Here is a 23,961-nt window from a genome sequence, read left to right on the forward strand (position 1 = left end):
AAGTGGCTAAATTCCCTCTCCATACTACCACTGGAAGTCCAGGCTAATAAAGTTTCTCCACATTAACACAGTGAAGATGAACTGGGTGACTTTATGAAGACACCCATTTCTGACGTTTTCTGGGTTTAGATGTTAGCTGAGCAGGACGCCTTGCTGTTCTCCTGAAGGGAGAGGTCATACACTGGTTTCAACATTAGCAGTGAACCCAGTTAGTCCCTCAGTTGGGAAACACCTATGATGCCTCAGTGGTTTCTCCAACTGCTCTAAAAATATCGGTGTAGTTGACCAGTCCAAAGGCTGACCTAGACCAGTTGTCCATTTGCTCTCTAATAGAGCCAGTAGCATGTGCCTAGGGGAGAAAATAAGAAGAGGGCAGGTGTATTCTCCCTGTGTCTTGCAATTTATGAGTGGAGGCTCACACGAGACAGAAGAGTTGACTTTGTATCTAGCAAGTCTTTGATAGATACTCTTTCATGGTTTTGTCCAGTTTCTTTTTGAGCTGACGTACATTTTCAACATCCTGTGGCAAGCAGTTCTATAGTGTAAAAACAGCAAAAAGGTTTCCCCGCGTAGTAGCCTTTTGCACAAAAACAAGGATGAAAAAAGTATCTGTTAGCTATTGAGGTCTAGAATATTTGCATTATCACCACATTTCTCATTTTCTCCATTGGTCAAAAAACCAAATGACAGCCAGAAGCCAAAACAAGCTTTAAAATACAATTACTTTTCATCTACATGAATGCAAAGTGGCAGCTTGCTGGATCCAAACTAATTTTGTGAGGAAATGAAAATATAATAATATTGTTGTATGGTCTGGAATACTAATTCCTTCATTCTTTCCCTCCACTTCCATCTCTTCTTTCCTTCTTTGTTAATGTCTTGCTTTGCCTAGGTATTATACATGCATATTTTTATGCTTACATATTTTGGATTTACTGCAGCTAGATAAGTCTGACTGTGGTTTTTTTAGAAGCTTTTACAAAATTAGAGGATCATAATGGGAAAGCTGAGTAAAGCTATGGTAGTTTTGACTCAAAAGTGTTGACTGCTTCTCTGGGTCTATGTCACTCCAAATATTTTCCTGAACTAAATGTCAAAATCATATTCTCTAACTATTTGTCCAATAGTTAGGAGTTCGATCACCTGCCAGGTTTAAGGAGAACCAGAAGAATGGTGACAGGCTTTATATGCAATTAGCATTCAAAGCTGTGACCTGGATTTTTTCTGAGATTACTGAAAATATGCTGACATGAGTATATTCTGATGAGATGCAGTAATACAACTCTTAGTGTAATCCAGTGCTGCACCAGCCACCAAAGCATTTTTATCTTCTCAACATCATCTTCATCTTTAGAGTTACTTTGTAGGTGCCATCTGATATGATATAAGTAGATCAAGTTGTACCAGTCAGCTAGCATTGGCTATTCAAATGCCAGCAGCTAACGTATACAGCTGTAGTGGAGAAATACAGGCAGTACGCTAAGGACACAACATGTACCATACACTTGGCCCTGATGAATATTGGTGCCTTTTTCCGTACAGACAACATTTCCTTGACCATATTCCTTCCGCTTGCATACACACACCCCCCACACAGTCTTTATCTCTTTGATACATTTCACTTTGGTTAAACTTATAATGGTATACAATTATGCGTACATTAGATGTTTGCATCCACTAGCCTCTCCACTTGATAGTGAGAAGAATAAAACTGTGAACTCAGACTTCAGCCTAAATACTGCTGCCCAAGATTCTCTGCCCTTGCTCTTGATCAAGGCTGTTTCTGATCAAAAGTGCTGTTGCTGGCTTAGTAATGTTGGTCTGAAACATGATGACATAGTAACTACGACTTCTTTAACTGTACTGGAAAAACTCTCAGAGGCAAAGGCTACACCTGCCAAGCTGTTCTTCGGCCAAAGTATCTCCTTTCACATAGGTATGAAGAGCCAGAATAACTAGGTCAAGAAAAGTATGTCTTGCCAATGTAGGCATCTAATCTGAGTCTGGTCATTTAGGGTCTAACGAGAAAGAGATGGGCATCTCCAGAGGGGAGAGTCATCCTGCCTTGGACACCTGTTTTAGGTTGGAACAAAGTGTTCGCTGGAGGTCTTCTTCCAGTACTCCAGGGCTCTGGCCAGTTATGTTTGATTAGTCACACGAATTTGAGAAGGCTAAACTTTGGGGAGATGGATCCTGTCCCTAATGATGGCCAGGTCTTCAAGAGAGAGAGGAAGGTGCACTTCTTTAATTATATCAATGCACTTAAAGCAGCAGACCTGCCCTGCGTTAAACCAGTTTGAAAACTTAAGGAATGTTTCTCTTAAAAGCAGGTTGTTTGTACGGTTGGTGGCAGCAATGGACAACCCGACCAGCCTCCATGCAGAGTCCCAAGTCTGTCTGGGGGTTGCTTTGCTGATTCCCTTCATCCTCTTGCAATTATCCTCCTTTCAAAGCAAAGAGAAGGGGCTGTTGTGCCTTCAGAAGCTACAGTAAAGTACGCCTGATAGCTACATAGTCACTGATGTTCGGGAAGAAACACAAATGTTGGATAATACTCCTAGCCCAAAGTCCCTGTGTGCTATATGTACTTGGTAGAAGTGGGGACTTGGAGTTGAAAGCATAAAAATAGCTAGTCATGATATATCACGGGGCTTTATGATTCAGACAAAGGGATTTTGACTCCAGAGCCCTCCGCATGTGCGTAAGTGGAGAGGAACAGCAGTCTCTCTACGTGCAATGCACTGCCCAGTGTCTCATCAGGTTGTGCCACTTGAATACCAGCAGGTGAAACCTTATTCACAGGAGCTTCATCCACAGGTAAGATGAAGGCAAGTGTTTCATTCACAGGAGCAAGCCAGCTGAGATGAGTAAGATTTTGTATATACTTAAGTGTTTATTGCCATACTGAGGATGGTACAGTTTCGCTTTCAGATAATTATATTTCTTCACATGTATATTGCACATTAGTCCTACTGGAGAATAGGATAGGTTTAGAATAATGTTCTTATTTTAAGGAAAATTATACCATTTTGTAAACAAATCGGTCAAGTGTTTCTTGGAAGGGTCCAGATACTGATTTTTTTACTATCAAATTTGCACTTTAGGATTAATTTTCCATACAACTGATATTACAATATTTCGTTTTATGTAGTGTGTCTCTGGAGGTTGCCATGTGCATGTGGGCAAACTGTGTGTATTGACCAAAACTGAGACCTCTTGTAAGTAAAGCAATTTTAATCTAAAAGAATTATTCTATTTTCAGGTAAAATAGTAAAATTACTTCAATCCATAGTTTCTCCATCTTATTTTAAATCCTGGCAGTGGTTGTAGGCTTCAAGCACTGCAAGCCAAAACTATATAAAATATACATATATAAAATATATTTTAAGGAACAATAGAATATTCACTGTGGCCTGATTTCACTGTATGAAGTCTGGATTCCAGATGTGTTTGGCCAATGTGTGGTAATTCTCTACCCCACATAGCTCACATATGTTCTGATTCTTTCATTATATCAGTTCTATATCCTCACCAGGAAAGGAATCTGTAAGTTCATGACACTTGTTTTCTAAATGCCTCCTGTAATGATTTTTAACTGAAGTAATAATTCTTCTCCTGCTTTTTGAGAAAACATGTCTGGAGCATGGCTGATGGGATAAACTACGTTGTCTACTCACAGAGACAGTGTCTGACCATCCAAGAGAAAAATGAGTATGTTGATTGCTGGTTTTCCCATCTGTACTCAAGACGGAGAAGGAGATGTTACAGGAATTGTCATTACTGAAACTTGATTCAGAATCAATTTTCTCCCTGAGGATTTGCGTAGGCATCAGGCTGACAGGTACAGGGGGAAGAGCACTGATGTTCAAAGGTAAGGCCACCCTTACCTTCTGTAAAAAATGCAATGCAACAGGAAAGGTAACACTACCTAGTAAAAAGTTCATTGTTTTTTCCTGAGGTCATGAACTTTATCTTCTGGCAAACAAAGTCAGTGATATTCCTTTTGTTGTTTGGACAATTCCAGCTTGGTCTCTTGAGATGTTACCAACCATTCTTACTATTAAAGGAGAAAGAGTGCAGTCTTCTCCACTGTGGTGAGGGAGACATTTTACCAAAAAAGCATGTTCAGTTGAATCGAAACTCTGCACAAAAGTGTATCTTATAAACTGAATGTTTCAAAAAAGCACAAACAAAAGTTTTATATTGTCCCCTAAAATAATACAAAAGATGTTATTTCAAGTGTAATCAAATATTTCCTTCAGCCAATATTATTTTGAACATGGAGAAATTTTACCAGAAATGAAAGCAAGAAATTTTTAGGTAGCTTCCAAGCCTTCCAGAAAATTAGGTCCATCATTTATTTGTATTTTCTGCCCACAAAAAAAGTCTACAGAAACTTCTTACTTGCAAAATCAAGGCCCTATATTCCTTCTTTTGTAGTCAAATAAATACTGTCTCAACTAAGAGTTAAAACAGTCTGCCCTGGTTGTGTACCTCAAAATAAACTGGCATGGCTCACCACCTCATGGAAACAGAAAGAAAGATTTCTTTAAAAGGACAGAAAAAAATAAATAACAATATTTGGTCAGTTCTGAACTTTAACTTCTCTGAGTTATCCTTTTTTAAACAATCACAATACAGCCGAAAATGTTGGGTTTTTTACCTTGTCTGAAGTTTTCTCCTTCTACTAACTGCAAAGGAATAAGTCCATCACATGAAAAGACCTTATGTCTTCACACATGACTCTTCTTTCTGGTTGATGTCTCCTTACACAATGCAGTGTCTCAGAAAGTGATTTTTTTTGGAGCTTTAGAGAACCCTTGTGAACTTCTGCTGCTGTTTCCAGGAACATTCATTGTTTCCACCATTTCTCATGATCAATCGGATGTTGAATAGCTAGTATGAGATTTGTAAGAACAGCCAGTCTTCAAAGGCATTGATCTATCAGACAGTACTTGGAAGCTATTGCAGCATTATGAAACACTAACTGATTCCATTTTAAGCCAAGTGGACCTCAATATTAGATCATATTGTCTGAGGTGCTGTAATTTTACTAGGCTGAAGATCAGTAGTAGTTAGAGACAAACTGCAAGGTACTGCTTTGCATTTGTGATCCAAAACTCATTTTGAGAGTTGTACAATGTCAGAGCTCAAAATACTTCAAATTATTGGGCTCAAACAAAATCCAGCATCAGCCGTTCTTAGATCTGTTAGAATATTGTCCACCTCACAGAAAGGTAACTCTTGCATGCATATAAAAAAAGCGTATCGTCCCTACAGGTCTTCTAATCCCGATTCCTTCAAACATTTCTGTTGTTGAATGTTCTCGTCTCCGTTCTCTTCTGGTATTCTCATAGTAACCTCTGAGTGCATCTCCATTTGCATTGATATTTGTTGCTGTTGGATAAAAATTACATTATGCACAACATCTGCATTCAATGGTATTACAAATTCTGAATGTTTTTACAAACATGCTACTTATTTTGTGTATCTGGGATTAGTACGGATTGCTTACTCTGCCATGTAACATCATATGAGTTACTCTTTCAATCTAAAAGTTACTCACAGGAAAATTTGCTTTGTTGTTCTGAGCCCTAATTTTGTTGCTTGTCACCCTCCAGGATGATATGACTACGTACCTAAGGTTTATGTCAAAGTCACAGTCTAGCTTTCAGGGGTTGTATTTATTTGTTGGATAAAACAGATTATCTCAGCACCATTCTCCACAGTCGTCTTAACCCTTACAGTATGTCCAAAGCTAATGTCTTTGCTATTTCAGGTGTCAGCAATATTTGAGATACTGATATGTTCCATATGTTTTATTCAATTTATCTTTCCTAGAAGTGCCATCAACAGTCATCTCAGCCACTTCTTGTAATCATCTAGACAGTAATTACACAGCTATGCTGAGGTCTTCCTGTTAAAGGTGTATTCAGTGTTTCACAGAATCGCAGAATCACAGAATCACTAAGGTTGGAAAAGACCTGTAAGATCATCAAGTCCAACCATCAACTAACACCACCATGCCCATTAAACCATGTCCCACAATGCCTCGTCCACATGTTCCTTGAACACCTCCAGTGATGGTGACTCCACCACTTCCCTGGGGAGCTTATTCCAGTGTAACAGTTTGTAACAGTTTGGGGACAGAAATCTCTTCTTTCTGTGTTACTAATATTAAATATATATTTTTTGTGGTGATCATTGATTGCTGTAATTTTTTATTTATATATTGAATACAAAGACCCCTAAATAGCAGTGAACGCAGTTCTAGGGTAGAGGGAGATACAGAATAGAAATTTGATGGTGATGATTTTATCTTTACATTCTGCCAGTCCGTATGTGATGGCCACAAGGGATACTATTAGTTAATTTGCACACCATTACTGGTGAAAAGGGCGCCAAAGGAGTTTTTGCACAGAAAAGGTGGTGAATGTGGCACCTTTTGGGTCAAATTTGGTCAAATAATTTTGGCCAGAAGTGTCACAGATATGACTTTGAATCTTGAGAATAAAAGACTTGGCATCAGTCCAGTTCTGGAGTTCTTGGGCTTTTCTTTCCTGAGAAGATGACTGTAAAGAGGAAGAGGAGCACAGACTGCTCTTGGGAGACAGCCGAAGGCTTGTGGAATGAACTCCAGGTGCACATTCAAAACACTTCAATCTTGTAATTTTTAATATGGTTATATAGCATATGCACATCAGTTTTTCCATAAATTTGTCTTTGAGAAGGTAAGGTAAAATAAAACAAAAGAAGAAAACCCACACCTTTTGCCTCACAATTCTAATTGTGATTCATGACTTGAGATGGTCCATGTCAGAGTTTGCAATCATGTAGGTATATTTATACAAAAAACCCCCACAATATTGGAAGGCATACATTTTTCCCCTGGGAGAGAAGATGGCATAACAGCTCACATTGGTAATTGTTAGTTACATTGCTGAATGCACTACTAGAAGACATTTCGATATTGCAGTGTAAGTGCAATAATAAAATAGGACAGAGTAAAATTAATAGAAATCCTGCAGAGGCTCTGAACAAATGTTTTGAGTACGTAGGACAGAGAAAATCCTCATTACAGTTTTCTATTTCAATGATGTTTCCCCCAAAAGAACATAGTTTGGGCACACCTACACCTTCTCATTATGTGTTGCAGGAGAACCAGGTAAGAGGCAATCTTATCATGCCTCCTAGAGCACAGTTCACTCTGTTATAGGGATCTAGACCACTACGTGACTAGCACATTTTTTCCTCTAACTCACACAATGACAGACAGTGATGAGAAGCATTGAATGTGCTAGCCAAGGAGCTCCATTAATGATAGACACACAAATATTGCAAATATTTATCTTCTGTTTTGCCCAGTCAGCTAAAGACTTGTAATTTGCCATGAGATAAACTAGCATCTGAACTTACAGCACAGCAGCTCTTCCAAAGTAAACACCTCAGTACATGGTTTTATCCCGTAGCAGGTGCACAGTTGGGGTAGGTTATGTTGCGTGCATGGTGGAGCCTCCTCTTATTTGCCATAAGAATATGCACATTTACTACAACATAGCCAATGACTTGCAGATCTCCACAAATACTTCCCCTTTTATAACTTGCCCACATGCTTATACATGTAATATCCCATAACTGACTATTCTGCAGGGAGGCAGGGTGACCACTCCTTAAAATGTTGGCCCGTTGAGTGTGGATATGCTGAAACACTTTGAGGCACACTTGAGAGAACACTCCCCTGAGGACTTTCTCCCTCTTGTCTACTGAGATCATTGTCCTGTAACCTCCACAAGCTTTCTGTTCTCTTCTGGCTTCACTACAAACATTGTGCATGCCTTTTTCCCAGTTTTTCTTAAAAATTACTCCTGCTCTAAATGTAATGTTGCACCATTCTGATTGCAAGTAATATCATACATGTCAATGTAGTGAGAAAAAAGACAGGCACACTCTACCTGGTGGTGAGTCTCATCTGCAGCTAACCAAGTTTTGATATTATCTGAAGGATGTGGAACAGGCATGGTTATAACTTCCAGACATCTATACCTACAAGAGAGTGACACAGACACACGACTTAAATGTCTGCTGGAACAGATCAGTCAATAATGCTTTGTAATAGATAACACCACTTAGGCAGACATCTACCGTTTCCAAAGCAATTCTACCCTTTTTCGTTTCACTGCAGATATTTTTCTCAATATTTTTCCCAGCTCTTCTTCTTCCTGACTGGTTTTTAGCCTGCTAGAGATTTAAGACCTGTATGGATATGCACAAACATATGATTTCCAAGCAAAGTGAGAGCTGGTGGCATGCTACTATGTCTATAGCTAAAAAATTACTCCTACATTTTCTTTTCATAATTAAAAGTATTACCTATAAAGTGCAATAATCAAAGAGAGAAACATCGGATGACAGGGAGCAGGCATAGCATTGGAAACATCTTTTAACTAATTTGCTGAGGTCTAGCAGAATTCAGGTTTGAGAGTGAGTGGTGTCTGCAAAGAATCATGAAAACATTTCGTTTCATCACAAAGGATTATCTGTTCGTTTTGAGTACTATGTAAATTTTCCACCGAAAAGATCTACCAGCTGAATTGCTCTCTTGAGGCCAGAGTCAGTCCTCATTATTTGACCAGAATATTGTTTTATGTTTAGATGCAGATAGCTTTCAATTACATATTTTGTTTGCCGCAGGGGAAACTTTCTATTCTGTATTTTTATAGTAGCTCTTTCATATCTATAGTTCCTTGAGTCTTTGTTTACTGAAAGAAGATAGAGCACATGATAACTTCTTTTATCATAATCAGGAATTATATTTACTCATTAATTAAATTATCAATTACTTTTAACAGAGGTTCAATTTACATACTGCACCTTCCAAATATTAAGGCATCTTGAGTTACCATTCTATCCTGAACAAGTTTGATTTTCAGTTCAAGAAAGCCTTCTCTGCCATGTCAATAGGAAAACTATGTAGCCAGGCAGAAAAGTAGTGATGTGGAGGCAGCTGGCTGCATTAATTTTGGTGGGTGTAGAACCACTACTGTTACTTTGTTGTACTAGTAGTACAGCAAAGCAAATTCCTTCCATCAGCCTGACCTTCCTTTTTTATTTATTTCTTGTAAACTCTCCAGCTTAGGGTAAAAGACTGCTGTTGGAGCATAAACCCATGGATTGTGAAATGAAATTGGGCAATGATGTGGCAAAGGCAGTTCATCTTTGGCATGATTAACGCTGATGGCCCTGAATGCAGAGCCTGCAAAAGCATGGGGCAAGGTCACACTGAGGGTAGAGAGGCAGCAGTCAGAGTAAGATGAAAAAATGTCATTTATAGTGGCAGAAAGACATCTGAGAGTTGTGTGTGAGACTGGAGGTCCAGGGACTGTGATGGGAGCTGTGAGATGACAGTGACAGGGCTCAGTATCTTACACTAGGTCTTAACACCTAGCACTTCTTTGTTAGAACAATACTGGGAAATGCACAATTAACTGCTTCTTGTAAATATGATTTATCTGAGAAGATCTGTGTTTGATTTTGTTTTTAATTTTTAATTTTAATTTAATTTTTTTTTATTTTAATCCATTGTGTAGTTTTTTTACCCTCACCCTGACCTCTCTTCCACCAGAAATTTATGCTGCCTTCCAGAAACATACACTACCTTCTACACACACATATCAGCAAACCTCCAAGGAAGATCAGGAGACAAAACAACGTGAGGCTTAGCAGCATGAAGTCCACTGTTTCTTCTTAAAAAGAAGAGGGAAAGGTAATGTTAATAATGTGGGAAAGGGTAGTTCATAAATGGATGAATTACATAATTGACTCATAAATATTGCATTATTCCTGAACTGCCACAGATTTAAAGAAACATTTCCTGGAGCTTTTTCAGGAGAAACAGGGGCTTCTGACTTCAGCCCTGTTCCTCCCTCCTCCTTTGAGCTCTCCGCCTTGCTGCTGCCTCGATTCAGCACTTCCCCCAGCTTCTTCTGCTCCGGTAGACTCCATCCCCGCCTTTCCCTGGATTTCTGCTCTCACATGCTGGGCATGGCCTGTCCTGCCACTGGATACTTCCATCCAGCCTTGATTCCTCTGGATAGCAAACCCTCTGTCCGTCCGCTATTGACACTCCTGTTGCAGCCCCAGCTGTTTCTGGATTCCTGCTGTTGCCACCTCCCATCTCCACACACCGTGACTCCCCTGCCACTGCCTCCTCACCCCTTCACAGCTGTAACTGGTTTAAGGCAAAATGAAAATAAAAGCTTTTTGTCAAACAAAATATTCGCTTTGACTCAAGAAGCAACATTTGGTTTTCATTATATTTACCTTTTTTAAGCCTGCTAGGCATAGTCTTAAAGAAATGCCAGCAATACATGTTTATACTGTCCAACAAATACTACTGCTCTGTACCTTGCATTCCTTTCTCCAAAATACCCCAAATACCAAAAAGCAATGTTTTTTGTTCATTCAAAAATGTATTTTTGGCAAATTTTAGTTTTTGTTTAATACCTAGCCTTAGAACCAGAACTAGTTTGGACTGCTTTGAACTAAGTACTTTGAGGAAAACCAGGCAGGAACAGCTCTTAAAATGTTAATAGTCCAAGGCCAGTCACAGTCGTTTTAGGATGAATCTAGATCAAATTCAAAGAACAAAAGAATTGTACAGAAGTCCCTAGTTTGAACCCATCTGTAGTTTAAACCAAGGATATTATGAATTTCCACAAATTTTATATAAAACCAAGAAAAAACTCACAAACCTCTGGGCAGAACTGTGCATAAGAATAACCTTTATCTACTACTGAAATACAAAACTATTCTTTATTCACTTTAAGGTGAAAAGGGAGGTTTTCCCTTCTTGTCTTTTGCGATGAGGGCTCAGAAAATATATTCTAAACAATCTGTGGACTATGTAGTAGAAATTATTTTGTTTGAGGTAATTGTTCTGCATCATTCTGCTAGCCCTGTATCACGTACACGCCCAAGAGAAGAGGAAACAGTGGTCTTTACATCAGCCAAACCACAAAGAGGTTTCATTTTCTTGCTTTCTTACCTCATGCATTTTGGAAAGGAGGAAGAAAAAGAAGCACATATGTTCTTTTAGGTAGACCATTTTATGGTGGGTTTTTTCCAGATGCAAATGCTTAGACTTAGTCACAAATAACAGTACTTTGAAACCGTAACAAGTGGCTTGGTTTGCAAAAATGCAGAACACCTCTGAATTACTACTAACTTCAAAGTGATCCATGAATGCTCAGCAGCTCTAAAAATTAGACCAATTATTTCAAGTTTCTATATCTGAATAAAGCTGATCAAACGTTTCTTTTTTAGCAGAAAGTTACTATACTAAATAGCTAAGTTCAGTTTAAACTGTGGGGTTTTTTCAAGGGCATATGCTAATTCCAATGGAAAATGAGTGTGTTTCCCATGAGAAAATTAACAAATTCTTTTCATGTCAAAGGAACATTTCAGAACAAATATTTTAGTTATGTTTTGAATTATGTTATTTCATTTTGATGTTTCGGCTTTTTTAAATGGAAGCTGAAATGCCTGTTAAAAACGCGTTCTTAAAGAAATGTAGCATATTTCCTAGGTGAAAAATTGGAATGTCATGTAGAAACAAGCAAAAAGCAGGTCATTGCACACTCCTTCAAGGCTTTCAGCAGAAAAATTGATACATTCCAAAATAAAAATACTGTATGGATGTTTTTCCTTTCAAGTTACTCCACAGAAAGATTCAATTTTTTCAATTTGTTGTGTCTATGAAATTAGATACCTGACTTTCCTGGAGTTACCATAAGCGATACTACTAATATCAGAGGTTTTTTAATCTAGGCAATATTAAAATGCACTTCATAATGTCCACTTAGACATGTTCCCAAAACAAAATGGGCAGAAAACTTTCTCTAGGCATCAAAGGAGATGTTTAAAAGGGTTTGCCTGAGCATGTGATCCCTTGATGTAATATATTCATAGATTAGTATTCTAAAAGCCACCGATCCTCTCCGAGTACAGGAAGGAAGAAGGGAAATTGCCACATTACATGAACTTGTGCATATGTGCAGTATGCTCAAGGGGTAAATCAACATGCTGCACTGAACACATAGAGGTATGGCAGCTTATACACAATGGCAGCCTTGTCTACCACAAACTTTTCTGAAGTAGAAGAAACATGCTGTCATTGTTCAGCCTCAACAAAGAAGCTGGGACAGCAGCAGTGTTGAAAACAGTTGAAGGAGAGTTGCAGCTGCTGAGAGCAAGGTTTGGTAGTCTGGAACCAGGACGGGTGACTGTTCAACTCCATTTCCTTCTTCTGGTGAAGGGCTGGCAGGGAGGGAGTAAACCTACACCCCCACCCCCCCAGGAAAAGCCCTTCTAATTTCCCCTCCCTCCGCCATCCACACATCAGATGTGTCTGCCCTGACAAGAAGCAGACCCCTCGGCTGGCCATGCTACTGTCCTCGGCTCTCTCTGTCTTCAGTGAGAAGAAAGAAGCATCTCCAAAGGGCAGTTCAAATCTCTGATGGGCTAAAACATGTTCTCTCCTTCACCACAGTGAGCATGTGGAGCAACTACATTTCTCTCTCCAAGCATTTCACAAGTGAAATGCTTTTGAAATGAAATGAATGAATCTGGGCCAACAAAGGCAGCAGCTGAGAGATGCCAGCAGAACAGTGGGATGTGGTGAGGCAGCTGCTAGAGTAGGCAGGCAACATCCTATAAACCCCATAACTGAATTTAATTTAACTGAATTCAATCCACTGCAAAAATAATAATGTCTGGCCTTGTATTTCCTGTGTCTTCAGATAAATACGTGCTTGAAGCTCAATAGATCAAAAAGACATATTCCAAAACAAAGAGTCTGTTGCATTAAATAAAGATATTTATCTTGTTTTGTACTTTCTTTTTGCATATCAACGTACAGAGACAAGTCTGTGCACCAGTTTCTGTCCATAAATATAGAGTACCACTCCATTATGATATTTCCCCTTTGCCTAACCTGACATCAAGAAGATGCTGCATGTGGAGGCATTTTTCTCATCACAGAAAGAAAGCACAAGTTTCCCTTGTTAGCACATGAATGTTAAAATCTAGTCATAGGAGGTGAAGGAAAAGTATTACAAGGTTATTGTTTAATTTGTGCTGAAGTGAGCTGTAGGATCCAGAGCACATATATTTAAATGAGAGTGAAACAATTTCCTGCTTCTATCAGGTAAGAAATTATTCTGCTGGTGTAGTAAAAGAAATGTTAGACTTAGTCCTTAAGGACTATGTGATTTGATGAATATTATGACTTTTATAGGTTTCCTGGCTTACTAACTCCAGCTGAAAGCATCTGTAGAGATACTTGGGCTGTCCATTTCAGGGCAAGCAGGGGGCTGTTGTGAGCTTTTTGGCTGCTGACCATTTTTATTTTCTAAAGGCTGTCAAGAGTCGGATGTAACTTACCTCAGGAGAACAGCCCTGTGCTAGACTGCCTTAGGACCAAGGAAGTACAACTCATTTGACCAAGGACTGCCTTTCCCTTCAGCACCTAGAGCTGTGTGAGCCTGGTGCGTGACATGGACCTCTAGGTACTGCTAAAGTGCAATAATACAGCCAGGAGAAGAATGGATGTAGTAATGAAGTAAATAGGTTGAACAGTAATAACATATCTAATTATAAGAGTCATGAATGGTAAATACATGATAACTTACCATCATGAATAAACACTGGTTCGCTCCATTCACTCCAAATCTTGTTTCTTATGCATCTCTCTTTCTTTACCCTCACTTGTGCTGCACATTTGTTTGCTGGCTTATGAAATGGGTACTCATATTTATCTTCAGTGACATCTACAGTCTATCAAAATAGGTTTAAGGGGTTAATTTAGGTGATTTCACATTGCAGTTCAAACCGATATGAATCTAGGGATGTCAAATACTATTATTTACATCTCAAACCTAGTAGGAAGAGATTTTCAGAACAAGTGTTTATGTCCAGACACAATCTGATTCTTACCTGGCATATGTTAAAACTCGGGACTGAAAATGAAGGAGAGCCTAGAACTGATAAGGTGGAAGGAGGTATCAGTTATAGTAGGACATTAAGAATTTGAAAACCTTGATTCCCCTTTCATTTTTTATCACACTAAGTGTAGGATGAATACAATAACTATGAAACTGCAAGTTTCAAGGTTTTGGTGTGGATAGTGTGCTATACTTGGTTGTCTGGCAGTATAAAAGCTTGCATTTTTCATCTGGCTGGTGGTGAGGGATGCCCACTATTTTAGTGATTATCTTGAAACTTTTTTAATTGTGCCTATAAAAGAAAGCACATCACTTCACAAGGTCAAGCCCATACAAGGAGTGTCAGAGTTTAACACAGAGTGATCTCCAAATCATTCATCACTTCTGAAAACTGAAGCCAGCCGCTGTAAATAAACAATGCTAAGAATTTAAGAAGGAACAAAAAAAAAGCAGGAGAGGAAACTCCTGCTTATAACAATTAAAAATAATGTTAGGAAGTTGCAAAGAAGTAGAAAGTATGCATCTCGGACACAGAGGGGCCCAGAATCTGTGCATCTTCGGTGTCAGGAAAGCATGAGGTAGTACTATAAGGCCAGCTTTAAGAAAAGGTGACCTCCTGCTCTCCTCATACTGATCGGTGCGCAGTGTCAATTTGACGCTGTGTACCTCCCTTCATGCTATTTAAGACCTTTCCAGATCTGATGTCAAAAATAGGTCCAAAAGTTCACTTGCTATGTTTTTCAGAAGTAAGTAAAAATGGGGGAAAGTCCTAGGGTTTTCAAAAGTAAACTGCAAGTGACTATGAGGGTTAAGTGCTAACCAAAGGCTGTGCCTGAAAATTTCTTCCTAAGGAGTCAATAATAAGCTTATGTCATCATAGGAAATTTCCAAAATGCAGGACTGAAAGACTTCTTGTAAAATTACGTAGACCACCTTCTGGCAATCCTGATGTGCAGCAGCTTTCAGTCACATCTACCCAGACCATTGGTGAAGGATGTTTGCCTAATCCATTGTCACTAACTCTATACAGAGCCACCCCCAAGCAGCCTCAGAAATCTGTTCCTGTGCTACACTTTCCTTGGAATTATGGCATTTTTCCTACTTTTAGCATATGTTTTCCTTGCTTTGAATTTAGCCAGTCACTTTTTATCCTACTCACAAGTTGACATGGGTAAGTATGATCCCTATGTTCTCATTAACAACCTTTTACTTACCGGAAGATTGTTAACACAAGTTACACTCCTTTACTCTAGACCATGTCCCTCAGTCTTCAAAGCTGCGGTAAAAGTGTTTTCAAAGCTTATGCTCATTTAGATAACTCACACTGATGTTCTCTGAATTTGTTTTCAACATATTTATATTTTGTGGTGGTGCCCAAGGCACAATTTGAAACTTCAGGTGAAACTCAGTAGCTAGAAGGGCGAATTAGTCACAACCTACATCTTACATGTGACATGCCTGTCATATATACTTGAATAACATTTGACCTTTGTGTAATAGCATGGAATGATTGACTCAGCTTGTGGTTCAATGTAATCCACAGACCTTTTTTTCTTCTGCATTGCTGCCTGCGTGCTAATCCCTTATTCTGTGTTGGCGCTTTTGACCTGTACTAGCTAATCATAGGATTTTCCTTATTACTGAATTTTGGCTTGTTGATTCCAGACTTACTCAACATTTCAAGTTCTAATCTTGTTTCCCATAGTTCGTGCTAACCCTCCCTATCTTCCCGTCACCTGCAGACTCAAGTGCCTGTTTTCAAGCTTTATCATTCTGTATCGCAGTATTATTATTTGTGCGCTTAAGTATTCAAGAAGTCATCTCTTCAGGTATTCAGAATAAATAAATATAGATTTGCATATTTTAATCATTATACTCTTACCTTTTCTTCAAGAATTACTTACAAGCCTGCTTAGGGACACCCTAATGCCTCATCTCATTAAGTCTCTGTGACAGCAATTAAGACCTTGCTTTGACCAGGAACCAGAATCCCAGGCTTGCTTCATTCTTCTCCCTCCTGTATCCCCTGTAATACTACTGCAGTTTTCTTCCTTAACTTTGCACACACACCCCCCCAGTCTTTTTTTTGCGACTTGGCTAGGTAACTACCATTTTAGTCGTTACTAACTTTGACACTGATTCTTCCTAAATCTCCCTTAAAGCCTCCTCATTTGTCTTGTGCCCTTATATGTCTTTTTTGTTGTTATTGCAGTTGCCTCGCTTCTGTATTCCCAAACCATCCCATATGTGGGAAAAAACCCCCCCATGATTTTCCACTCTTGTAAGTGTTTATTCACGTCCATGCCCAAATTATTTTTCTTTGCTTTCCTCTCCTATGTTTATACCCTGCAGATGTGTACAAAGAAGAGGAGCAGCTGTATAAGACAAAGAAAATAAAATAGATTTATTCCATTTAAGTAAGGATGCTGGACTATTTTATGTATTTGACATCTCCCTCCAGAGAGCGGAAGGTGTTAGGAAGCTGGAAAGAGGGGCTGCAGTGGCCACATGAATGCTGTGGATTGTGGGATCTGCCTGCTCACCTTGGGCACATCCCAGCCCTGCAGTGGGAAGGGACCCCCTACTCCTGGCCCTCCCTGCTTCCGCCTCCCTTGCTCTGAGTCTTGAAACAGGAAGGAAATCTGTGTGCATGGGCAAGAAAGGATCAGAAGGGCCCCAGCACGTGTCTGAACAGGATACCAAGGATCCAGCATGAACCTCCCTTGCTCCCTCTGCTCTCAGCCTTTGGTGATCAGGAGCTTTGTGAACGGACAGGGACAAGCCCCCGGATGTCTCTGGCAGGGGTTTTGAAGTATTAGACTTAGGAATGGTTAAGGGGATGATAGCTATTTGCATAGGTGGCTAGAAGGAGGCTACTTATCATTCCTCCTGAAAAACCCAAAGAGGACTGGGAAACTTTAGCATGTCCACATATAGACCTGAGCTCCTTTTCCGTGTGCTGCAATGAGGGAATGTGGGAAGAGCCAGCCCTGTTCTGGAAGCTGCCTAGCAGTATTAGCACTGCACCTGAATTAATAAACCCTGCTGTAATGTATGAAGATAACATTATGTGGTCAATAATGTGTCTACCTCATTGCACTTCTCCTTTCTACTGTGTCTAACAAAGAGTGGATGCATATCAATTTAGTCATACATTCTTTCAGCTTTAATTGTCTCTTAAATGTTTGCAGCCAGCTTAGATAAGCCTTTTATTGGTTTTGTACTTTTTGTACTTTTATGTACTTTTATGAGTACTGTGCACTGACTGAGGTGTGTGTTAGCTAAGTTTTACGTTCTTAAAGAAAAACACAGCTTCAAAGACAGGTTGAATGAAAACACCGAAGATTCAGACAATTCACATCCAATACATACCTGAATTTCCTACCTATCATATTCTGAATTAAGTGCTTGGCTTTCTACTCTTTCATCTGCATGAAAACTTTTCAGCTCTTATTTCCAGGTAATTTAAATGCCAGGTGGCATTTAGTCACCATACGGCATAACCTAAACTATTAACACTCTTCTATTTCTTACTGGTAAGACTAAGAGAAGCTGCTAATACACCATTAAAGATTTTAAAATATATATAATGTATGCAAACAACAGGGGTGATTCTTTTAGTGATGTATGTAGAAATAACAACCGTAACATGTAATTTTTTTTCTCAAAAAATATTATAAAAGTTCCTGCTAAACTTTTTTTTTATCAATACCCCTTTTTGTATAACAAAAAACCCAATAATCCACGTGATGCTTATGTACAATTCAAATTCAAGATGAAAAGAAAAAAACAACCAGTCCACCTCGATGCAAGCATGACTCTGAAACACTTCATGAAAACTGTTGATTTTCCATTTTTGACCAGAAAGACAAGAAAAGTTGGATTCTTTATGAAAGACCTTAGGATTTCTCTAAAGTTTTTTTGAGTTTTAATTCTGTTAAATTCTGTAAAAATTCGATGCCTAGTTTTTATGGCAGTTATGCTATACAGATTAAGTGTATTACCGAAAACCTGATTACCTTACGATCTGTTATTTTCACTTGATACAAAAAGCACGTGTTAGTTGCAGAACCAATAGTAGATGGGGGTTTCCAGTGAATTTTAATACTTCCGTTTTCAAAGGAAAGTGAGACATTGATGGGCGGGTTCAGTTTCTCTGAAAAAAGAGCACAGAGAGACCTTCTGTACCTCATGCTCTTTCTCATATTTATGCTGATGCAAAACAAATGCAGTGCGTTAGTCTCTAAAATACACAGCTGACTGATCTGGTGTTTATCACACCCAAGGAAGGCATTCAACGAGTGACACATTTTCTTTAAAAGTGCTGCTCACTAAGCAGCATCCATTTCTGTCTCAAAGAGAGGGGTGGTTTTTTTTCATGTATCTTTCCAGGGAAGGTAGTGAGGGTGGGCAGGAGGAGCAGGGCTTTGAGTTCACCCTCCAGATTCCAGGTGGATGTCAAGGAGACCTCCAAGCTGCTACAGGCTCTCTGCCGTGTCAGATCTTTTCCACTGTGTCTTGTGGGATACCCCAATTCTGTCCATGAGCCTGGTAGTATAACTTTGAAAAAAATGGAACTTCATCTCTCACTGAGAGGTTACTGGCAGGGTACCAGCTCCTGGCAGGTCTTACACAATGTATGAGGTTTTCTACATGTGCTTTAGAAACCTTTCTATCTCTTTTGTAAATGAGCCGGCAGGCACTTGCTACAGAGCAAGCAAGATGTGCTTAGGAGATGTAAACAAACAAACAAAAAATACTCCTCCTGCCAGGAGTGCAAGGAGTGTCATGGCAATGTTTTTTTTCAGAGAGGGATAGGGTACAGGGTTGGAGCAAGGGACATTTAGGTTCCCAGGGTTTTAGGCTTTGGTTTAGATAAGCAAGTCTACAGTTGCTTTCTAGCATGATGAGTGTTAGGGCATAGGTCCTAGGTGTGTGCTGGAGTACTGAAGCACCCTGAGCCCTCTCCAGCTGCTGTTGCATTGCTGTGAAAGGAGGAACTACAGCTGGAGATTTCCAAAAAACCACTTCCAGCAGAGGCAGAAATGCAGGGCAAGTCTCTGTGGCTAGGGACAGTAAGGTCTGGGGCTGATGTGACTGCAATGTGGTGCCGGAGAGAAAACACAGAGAGACAGAGAAGGTGAGTGTCAGGATTACTAGTCCATGAAGCCATTGTTCTTGCTCTAGCAGCTGTGGCTGCATGACCCTGTGTCTCTCCACGGGCATGTACGTCACACTGGGGTTTCCTTTTTGGCTTCTCTTTTTCCTCCCCCTCCTTGAGAAGTCCCTTCTCTTTGAGTAACAATCCCACAAAGTTAGCAAAAACATTTCTCCCAGGGCTACATTGGGCATGTAAAATTGTTCGCCTCTGCTTGTCCCCAAAGCTGTTGGCAGTGACCAACACCTGCCTTTGAGGGTGGAGGCACACCATGAGCCATGAAAGGTGAGGAGAGTAAACAGCAGCTTTTTTTGGTTTAGTCTCTGTAGTAGGAAAGACGTATTTTTCACCTCTGAAATACTATACCCAGAGCATCTTCTTTGCCCTTCTTTGAGTATACCAAGAGTAGGAAACAACTTTTTTTCACCCTTTTGTCACCTGTCATCTGCAAATTTCTTCAGCCCCCACACACAGACAGCCAGGACTGAGTTATTTTTGGGCTGCCTTCAGGACAGAGCGTGCATGAGTCCTGTTTTGTCAGACTGTACGTCATGTTACTAGAGGGAAGCTTGGATTGCAGAGGCTGGTAACTCGCAGACGGACAGTCAACCTCCAGGACCTCCAGGACTGTGCAAGGGCTAGGCTGGCTAAAGCCCAGCTGGAGGCTTTCCTGTTTAAGAAGGGGAGCCCGGATACGAACAAGCCTTTTTGATGCTTCTTAACCAGAAAGGTGCAACCGCAAGGGAGAAGACAGCCCTGGTAATGTTGGCGCCTTGCAAGAGTAATTCCACTGATTATAATGTGAACAATGTCCCCTGCAAGCTTACTTAGATTTTGCTGTGCCCTACCAAGGCTCGGCAATGGGTTTGAGAGGCAAGGTGAGCTAACAGGGTTTGTGCTGGGTGCTGAGACAGGAGGGGAAGCTCTTGGCTGAACCAGCTGTGACTTGTGTGCACCCCGTTAATGGCTAAAGATGGCTAAGATGGGGAGGGAAGAAGGGCAGGGAGGAAACGCCGGCAGTCTGGCCTCTGCAAAGAGGAGGCTGCTCTGAGCAGGAGGAAGGAGATCAAGTGGGTGGGGAGAGACACAGGGAAGGGACAGCCTGCTCCCCGCTACGTATCCTCCTGCTCGCTCCTGCCCACCCCAGCCCTTTGCTCCCTGAGGAGGCCCTTGGTGGGAAGGTTGCCACAGGAATAGCACAGCGGTGGAAAAAGGCATGGAACTGCTGAGGTGGGGCTCGGCAAGACCTCAGGACGTTGTCAGGCAAATTAAAGCAGTTCAGGCATCACCAATGAACATCATGTGAAATCTTTTGTTGCATTGTGAAGCATTTCATCCTGAAACTGGATGTACTGGGTGTACTATGGCAGCTCTGGAGTCTGCAGGTGGGATTAGACCCAGGCAGCCAGTCTGGAAGCAAAAGCATCTTCCCAGTCAATTATGAAAACAGCTAATACACTCTTCCTGCAGATTAGTTCCCCCCCCCCCCTTTTTTTTTTTTTGTCATTTCAGGAAAATCTGATTTTCTTGAAAATGTTTTATTTTGCTAAAACAGAACATCTTGCTTATAGCTGGCTCTGATTGCAGTGTAAATCTTCGGGTAAAGCCAATAATTCTAACGTATTAGAACAGAATAAATGTTATCTAACTCAGAATAGATTTTGATAGTTTTGAATTACTTTTTTGCTATCTCTTGAGTTATGACTGATTCCTGTGTTACAGGTCTGGAATATGATCAACATATTCATAGTTTAAAAGGTATGTGAATCTGCAGTCTGTGCTAAAACTCAGGTGAATTTCTTACCCATGAGATTAATTTAAACCTCCCAAAAAAGTAAGGTAAAATAATTTTATATGATCACTAAAAACAGACGATAAATAAAAATAATCATCAAAGTATTTTTAACTGAAAAACGGTGTCATAAATAAATAGTAATATTCCTAATGTTTGAGAATATTCATATTCTTATATTCAGTTATGAATGAGACTTGTGCCTATTTATGTTCCTTGTTTTAATCACATTTTCTTCAGCACTATAAAAGAAAAAGAAAAGGATAGGAAAGAGAAAAATTGGAGAAAAGAAAGTGCATAATGCTTTTCAAATTGCATTGTCTCACACTAGCCTATCATTTTTTTTAAAATGCCAGTTATAGATAAACAATGATATTACATCAGAGAAAAAAATAAAAACGTTTGAGCAATAATCCATTTTGTCTAATCTTTTGTAAAATTTCCAGCGAGATGAATGCATAAAAAGTTAGAATTGAAATTCTGACTTTGTCACACCTTCCTGTTTCTTTTTTTTGCTTTCCAGACAAATGAAATAATAACCAATAAATGAACTTTTCATAATAGGTAATAATAGACAATACTTACCTATTGTCTGAGGTATAAAAGCTTTGTAATAAGACAGTCCTATTGAATTATTTCTCAGATCTCTTACAGTTATGTTTAAATTGATTTTTCTTGATGGTTGGAAATATATTTCTTTCATATGGCATCCAATATTTTTCTTCCTTGCATTTTTTATATATTGCTGGCATTCAAAATCTTTTCCTACGTGTCTGTGAGAAGGAAAGATGAGTCTTGTAAATCAAGGACTTAGGTACAAAAACCTGGTTTCATACTTATTTTGCACAAGACCCTTACCTGTATGAAAAAAAGATCTGGATATCTTCAGGAGCTTCTGCTTTAATATGCCAGGTGCAATTGAAAAAAGAAATGTTATATATGATGCATGAAAGATTCTGAATATATACTGCAACAAAGAAAGGGGAAAAAAGACAGAGTGATGTTTACTTTACACAATTTTTCTAAAAACAACATGACGGTTGCCTTTACAAACCCATTACGTAGCCTTATTTCTAGAAGCATGAATAAGTGATAGGTGAGAACAAATGGTCTTTCGGTTTTTTGGACAATAACAACTGAGAGGCACATCTGCTACTACCACCAAAAGCCTTACTAACACACCTAAAGAAAAAAATTGTCCGGAGTAGTAGTTGAAAAGCTCTGCTCTTTTAAGATTTCCTGAAACCAGATGATACAGAAGGCAATCTTCAAGAGACATGAGTTGCTAGGGAAAACGGAGGGAGTGGATGGGTCGTTCTGACATCTTGCTCAGTAGAGGTGGAGTTTTCTGAATCTGAACATGTCTAATAAAGGAAATAATTCTGCAACATTCCACGGTGTTACATGTCATCTTCTTAACAAATACGTACCAAAAAAGTAGCATAAGATAATACTGAGCTTTCAGAAATTATGTGTCTCCAAGTAAGACAGAACATTATCATGAACGCTTGGATGTCTTAACAACATGTAGGAAACAGCTGACCTGGAGGTGCCTTGTAAGTATATTCTGTCCAGCCACTCTCCTTAATTACGTCTTCTGTTTCTTTTGCAAAAAGTTGTGTTTTAACTTTAGCATTAAAACCAGAATGTAACTGAAGACGTATTATCTTTTTCTTCTCCTGCAGTCTTTCCTAAGAGGAGAAAGAAGGAATTGCATGAAAGTAGATGGTGCTAAGCATTGAAAGGGAGATTATGCAAATTCATCTACTGAATGAAGTAATACATGATTTCACTTTAAACTATGCGTAACCATTGAGCAACTTACTTTCCTTTCATGAGTGGTATTGAAGAATTTATAACTCAAAATATACTTCACAGTGTACTTCTCAGTTTCTTCTTTTGTCAGGTTATTGTTCCAGGACAGAATAACTCTTGACTCATGCTTGGTAATCCACAGAACATTATGTAGCCCAAGAGCATCTGCAATTACAAAGAAATTACATAGAGGAAGAGAGGGCCCGCCCCTGTGCACATGGAGGATTTGGCTCTCAGTGAGGCTTGCATACCCAGTAGCTCCCCCAGGAGCTCTGTTCTTACATGGAGCAGGTGGTTGCTGACCTCTGTTGAATATGACTGACTTTAGCAGTGAGATTCATGTTTACCTATCTGCATCTCCCAAAATGTTGGGTGATTCACTTTTACCTCTCTTGGACACCTCTCCTAGCACAGGTCTCTCTTTCTCTCTTTGGACTGTAGAAAGTGCCTTGACAACAAGTTCAGATTAGACATCTGGGATGGCTAGTGTAGGATGAACTATTACTTAATATTTTACTTACCCACTGCATCTGGTTGTCCACTTGCCAGACTAGTGGAAAATAGTGTCTTACACTGGAAAAAACTTAATATCAGCAGGACAGAAACGACTGTAACATGCGCCATAGCAAATGTTTTGGGTCACAGGTCTGCGGAAACTGAGACTCTTTAGTTCCGAGTTTGGTTGAAAAAGCACTTAGAACATGAAGTTTTCATTTTGCATCTGTGAAATAATACGAAACAGTCACTTAATCATTTAAGTGATATCTGAAGTATAAAGAGTAAATATGAAATGACATATGTTTAATGGGCCTTCTTGATCCGTGCCTTCAGTTTCCCAGGATGTTTGTATTCAAGCGCACTCTTTAACTGGGTGCCAGGGCCAAAGAGGACAGGTGTGCCATGCTGAGCTGGTTTTGAATGGCAGTACGGCTCAGATTGCAAAGCAAGACCACAGGAATGACACTACTGGTACTGGAAGCAGACAGTTTGTGTAGGAGCCGCCTGACATAACTTTGGCTAGATACAAACCCAGCAGCTGTAACTGTATGAGTTATTTAGTCTCTAGTGGCATTAGAGCAACAGTCCTAGGTTGTGATTAGTGTTACCTGGTTTAGGTACCTGCTTTAGGAGGATATGAACTGTAACTGTCTGAGGAGAGATGAATCTTGTCATTTGCAAAAGTGACTATCAGTAAG

The 23,961-nt window shown here is 39.6% G+C and overlaps 1 protein-coding gene across 1 annotated transcript; it reads right to left on the reverse strand.

Annotated features, from left to right (window-relative positions):
• Positions 1 to 5,274: 5,274 nt before the first annotated feature.
• LOC132316801 (interleukin-5 receptor subunit alpha-like) lies at positions 5,275 to 23,389 on the reverse strand. Its single transcript, XM_059815851.1, has 10 exons — positions 23,287 to 23,389; positions 22,776 to 22,930; positions 22,494 to 22,641; positions 21,809 to 21,917; positions 21,536 to 21,723; positions 18,020 to 18,156; positions 13,689 to 13,833; positions 9,656 to 9,743; positions 7,953 to 8,043; positions 5,275 to 5,397 (listed from the first exon to the last, which is right to left on the reverse strand). The coding sequence occupies exons 1-10, from the start codon at positions 23,387 to 23,389 to the stop codon at positions 5,275 to 5,277; spliced, it is 1,287 nt and encodes a 428-aa protein (XP_059671834.1).
• Positions 23,390 to 23,961: the final 572 nt, after the last annotated feature.

This window comes from Gavia stellata, chromosome 1, assembly GCF_030936135.1.
Source record: "Gavia stellata isolate bGavSte3 chromosome 1, bGavSte3.hap2, whole genome shotgun sequence".
NCBI lineage: Eukaryota > Metazoa > Chordata > Aves > Gaviiformes > Gaviidae > Gavia > Gavia stellata.

Bases quoted from the DNA above. Each gene is read 5' to 3' on its own strand.
- LOC132316801 (XM_059815851.1), bottom strand. From the start codon at position 23,389: ATGGCGCATGTTACAGTCGTTTCTGTCCTGCTGATATTAAGTTTTTTC. The intron at 21,724-21,808 runs GTAAGGGTCTTG...TCCTTCTCACAG, and splicing joins CAGATCTTTTTTTCATACAG to ACACGTAGGAAAAGATTTTG. The intron at 18,157-21,535 runs GTAAGTATTGTC...CTCTTTTTTCAG, and splicing joins TTTTATACCTCAGACAATAG to AGAAACTGAACCCGCCCATC.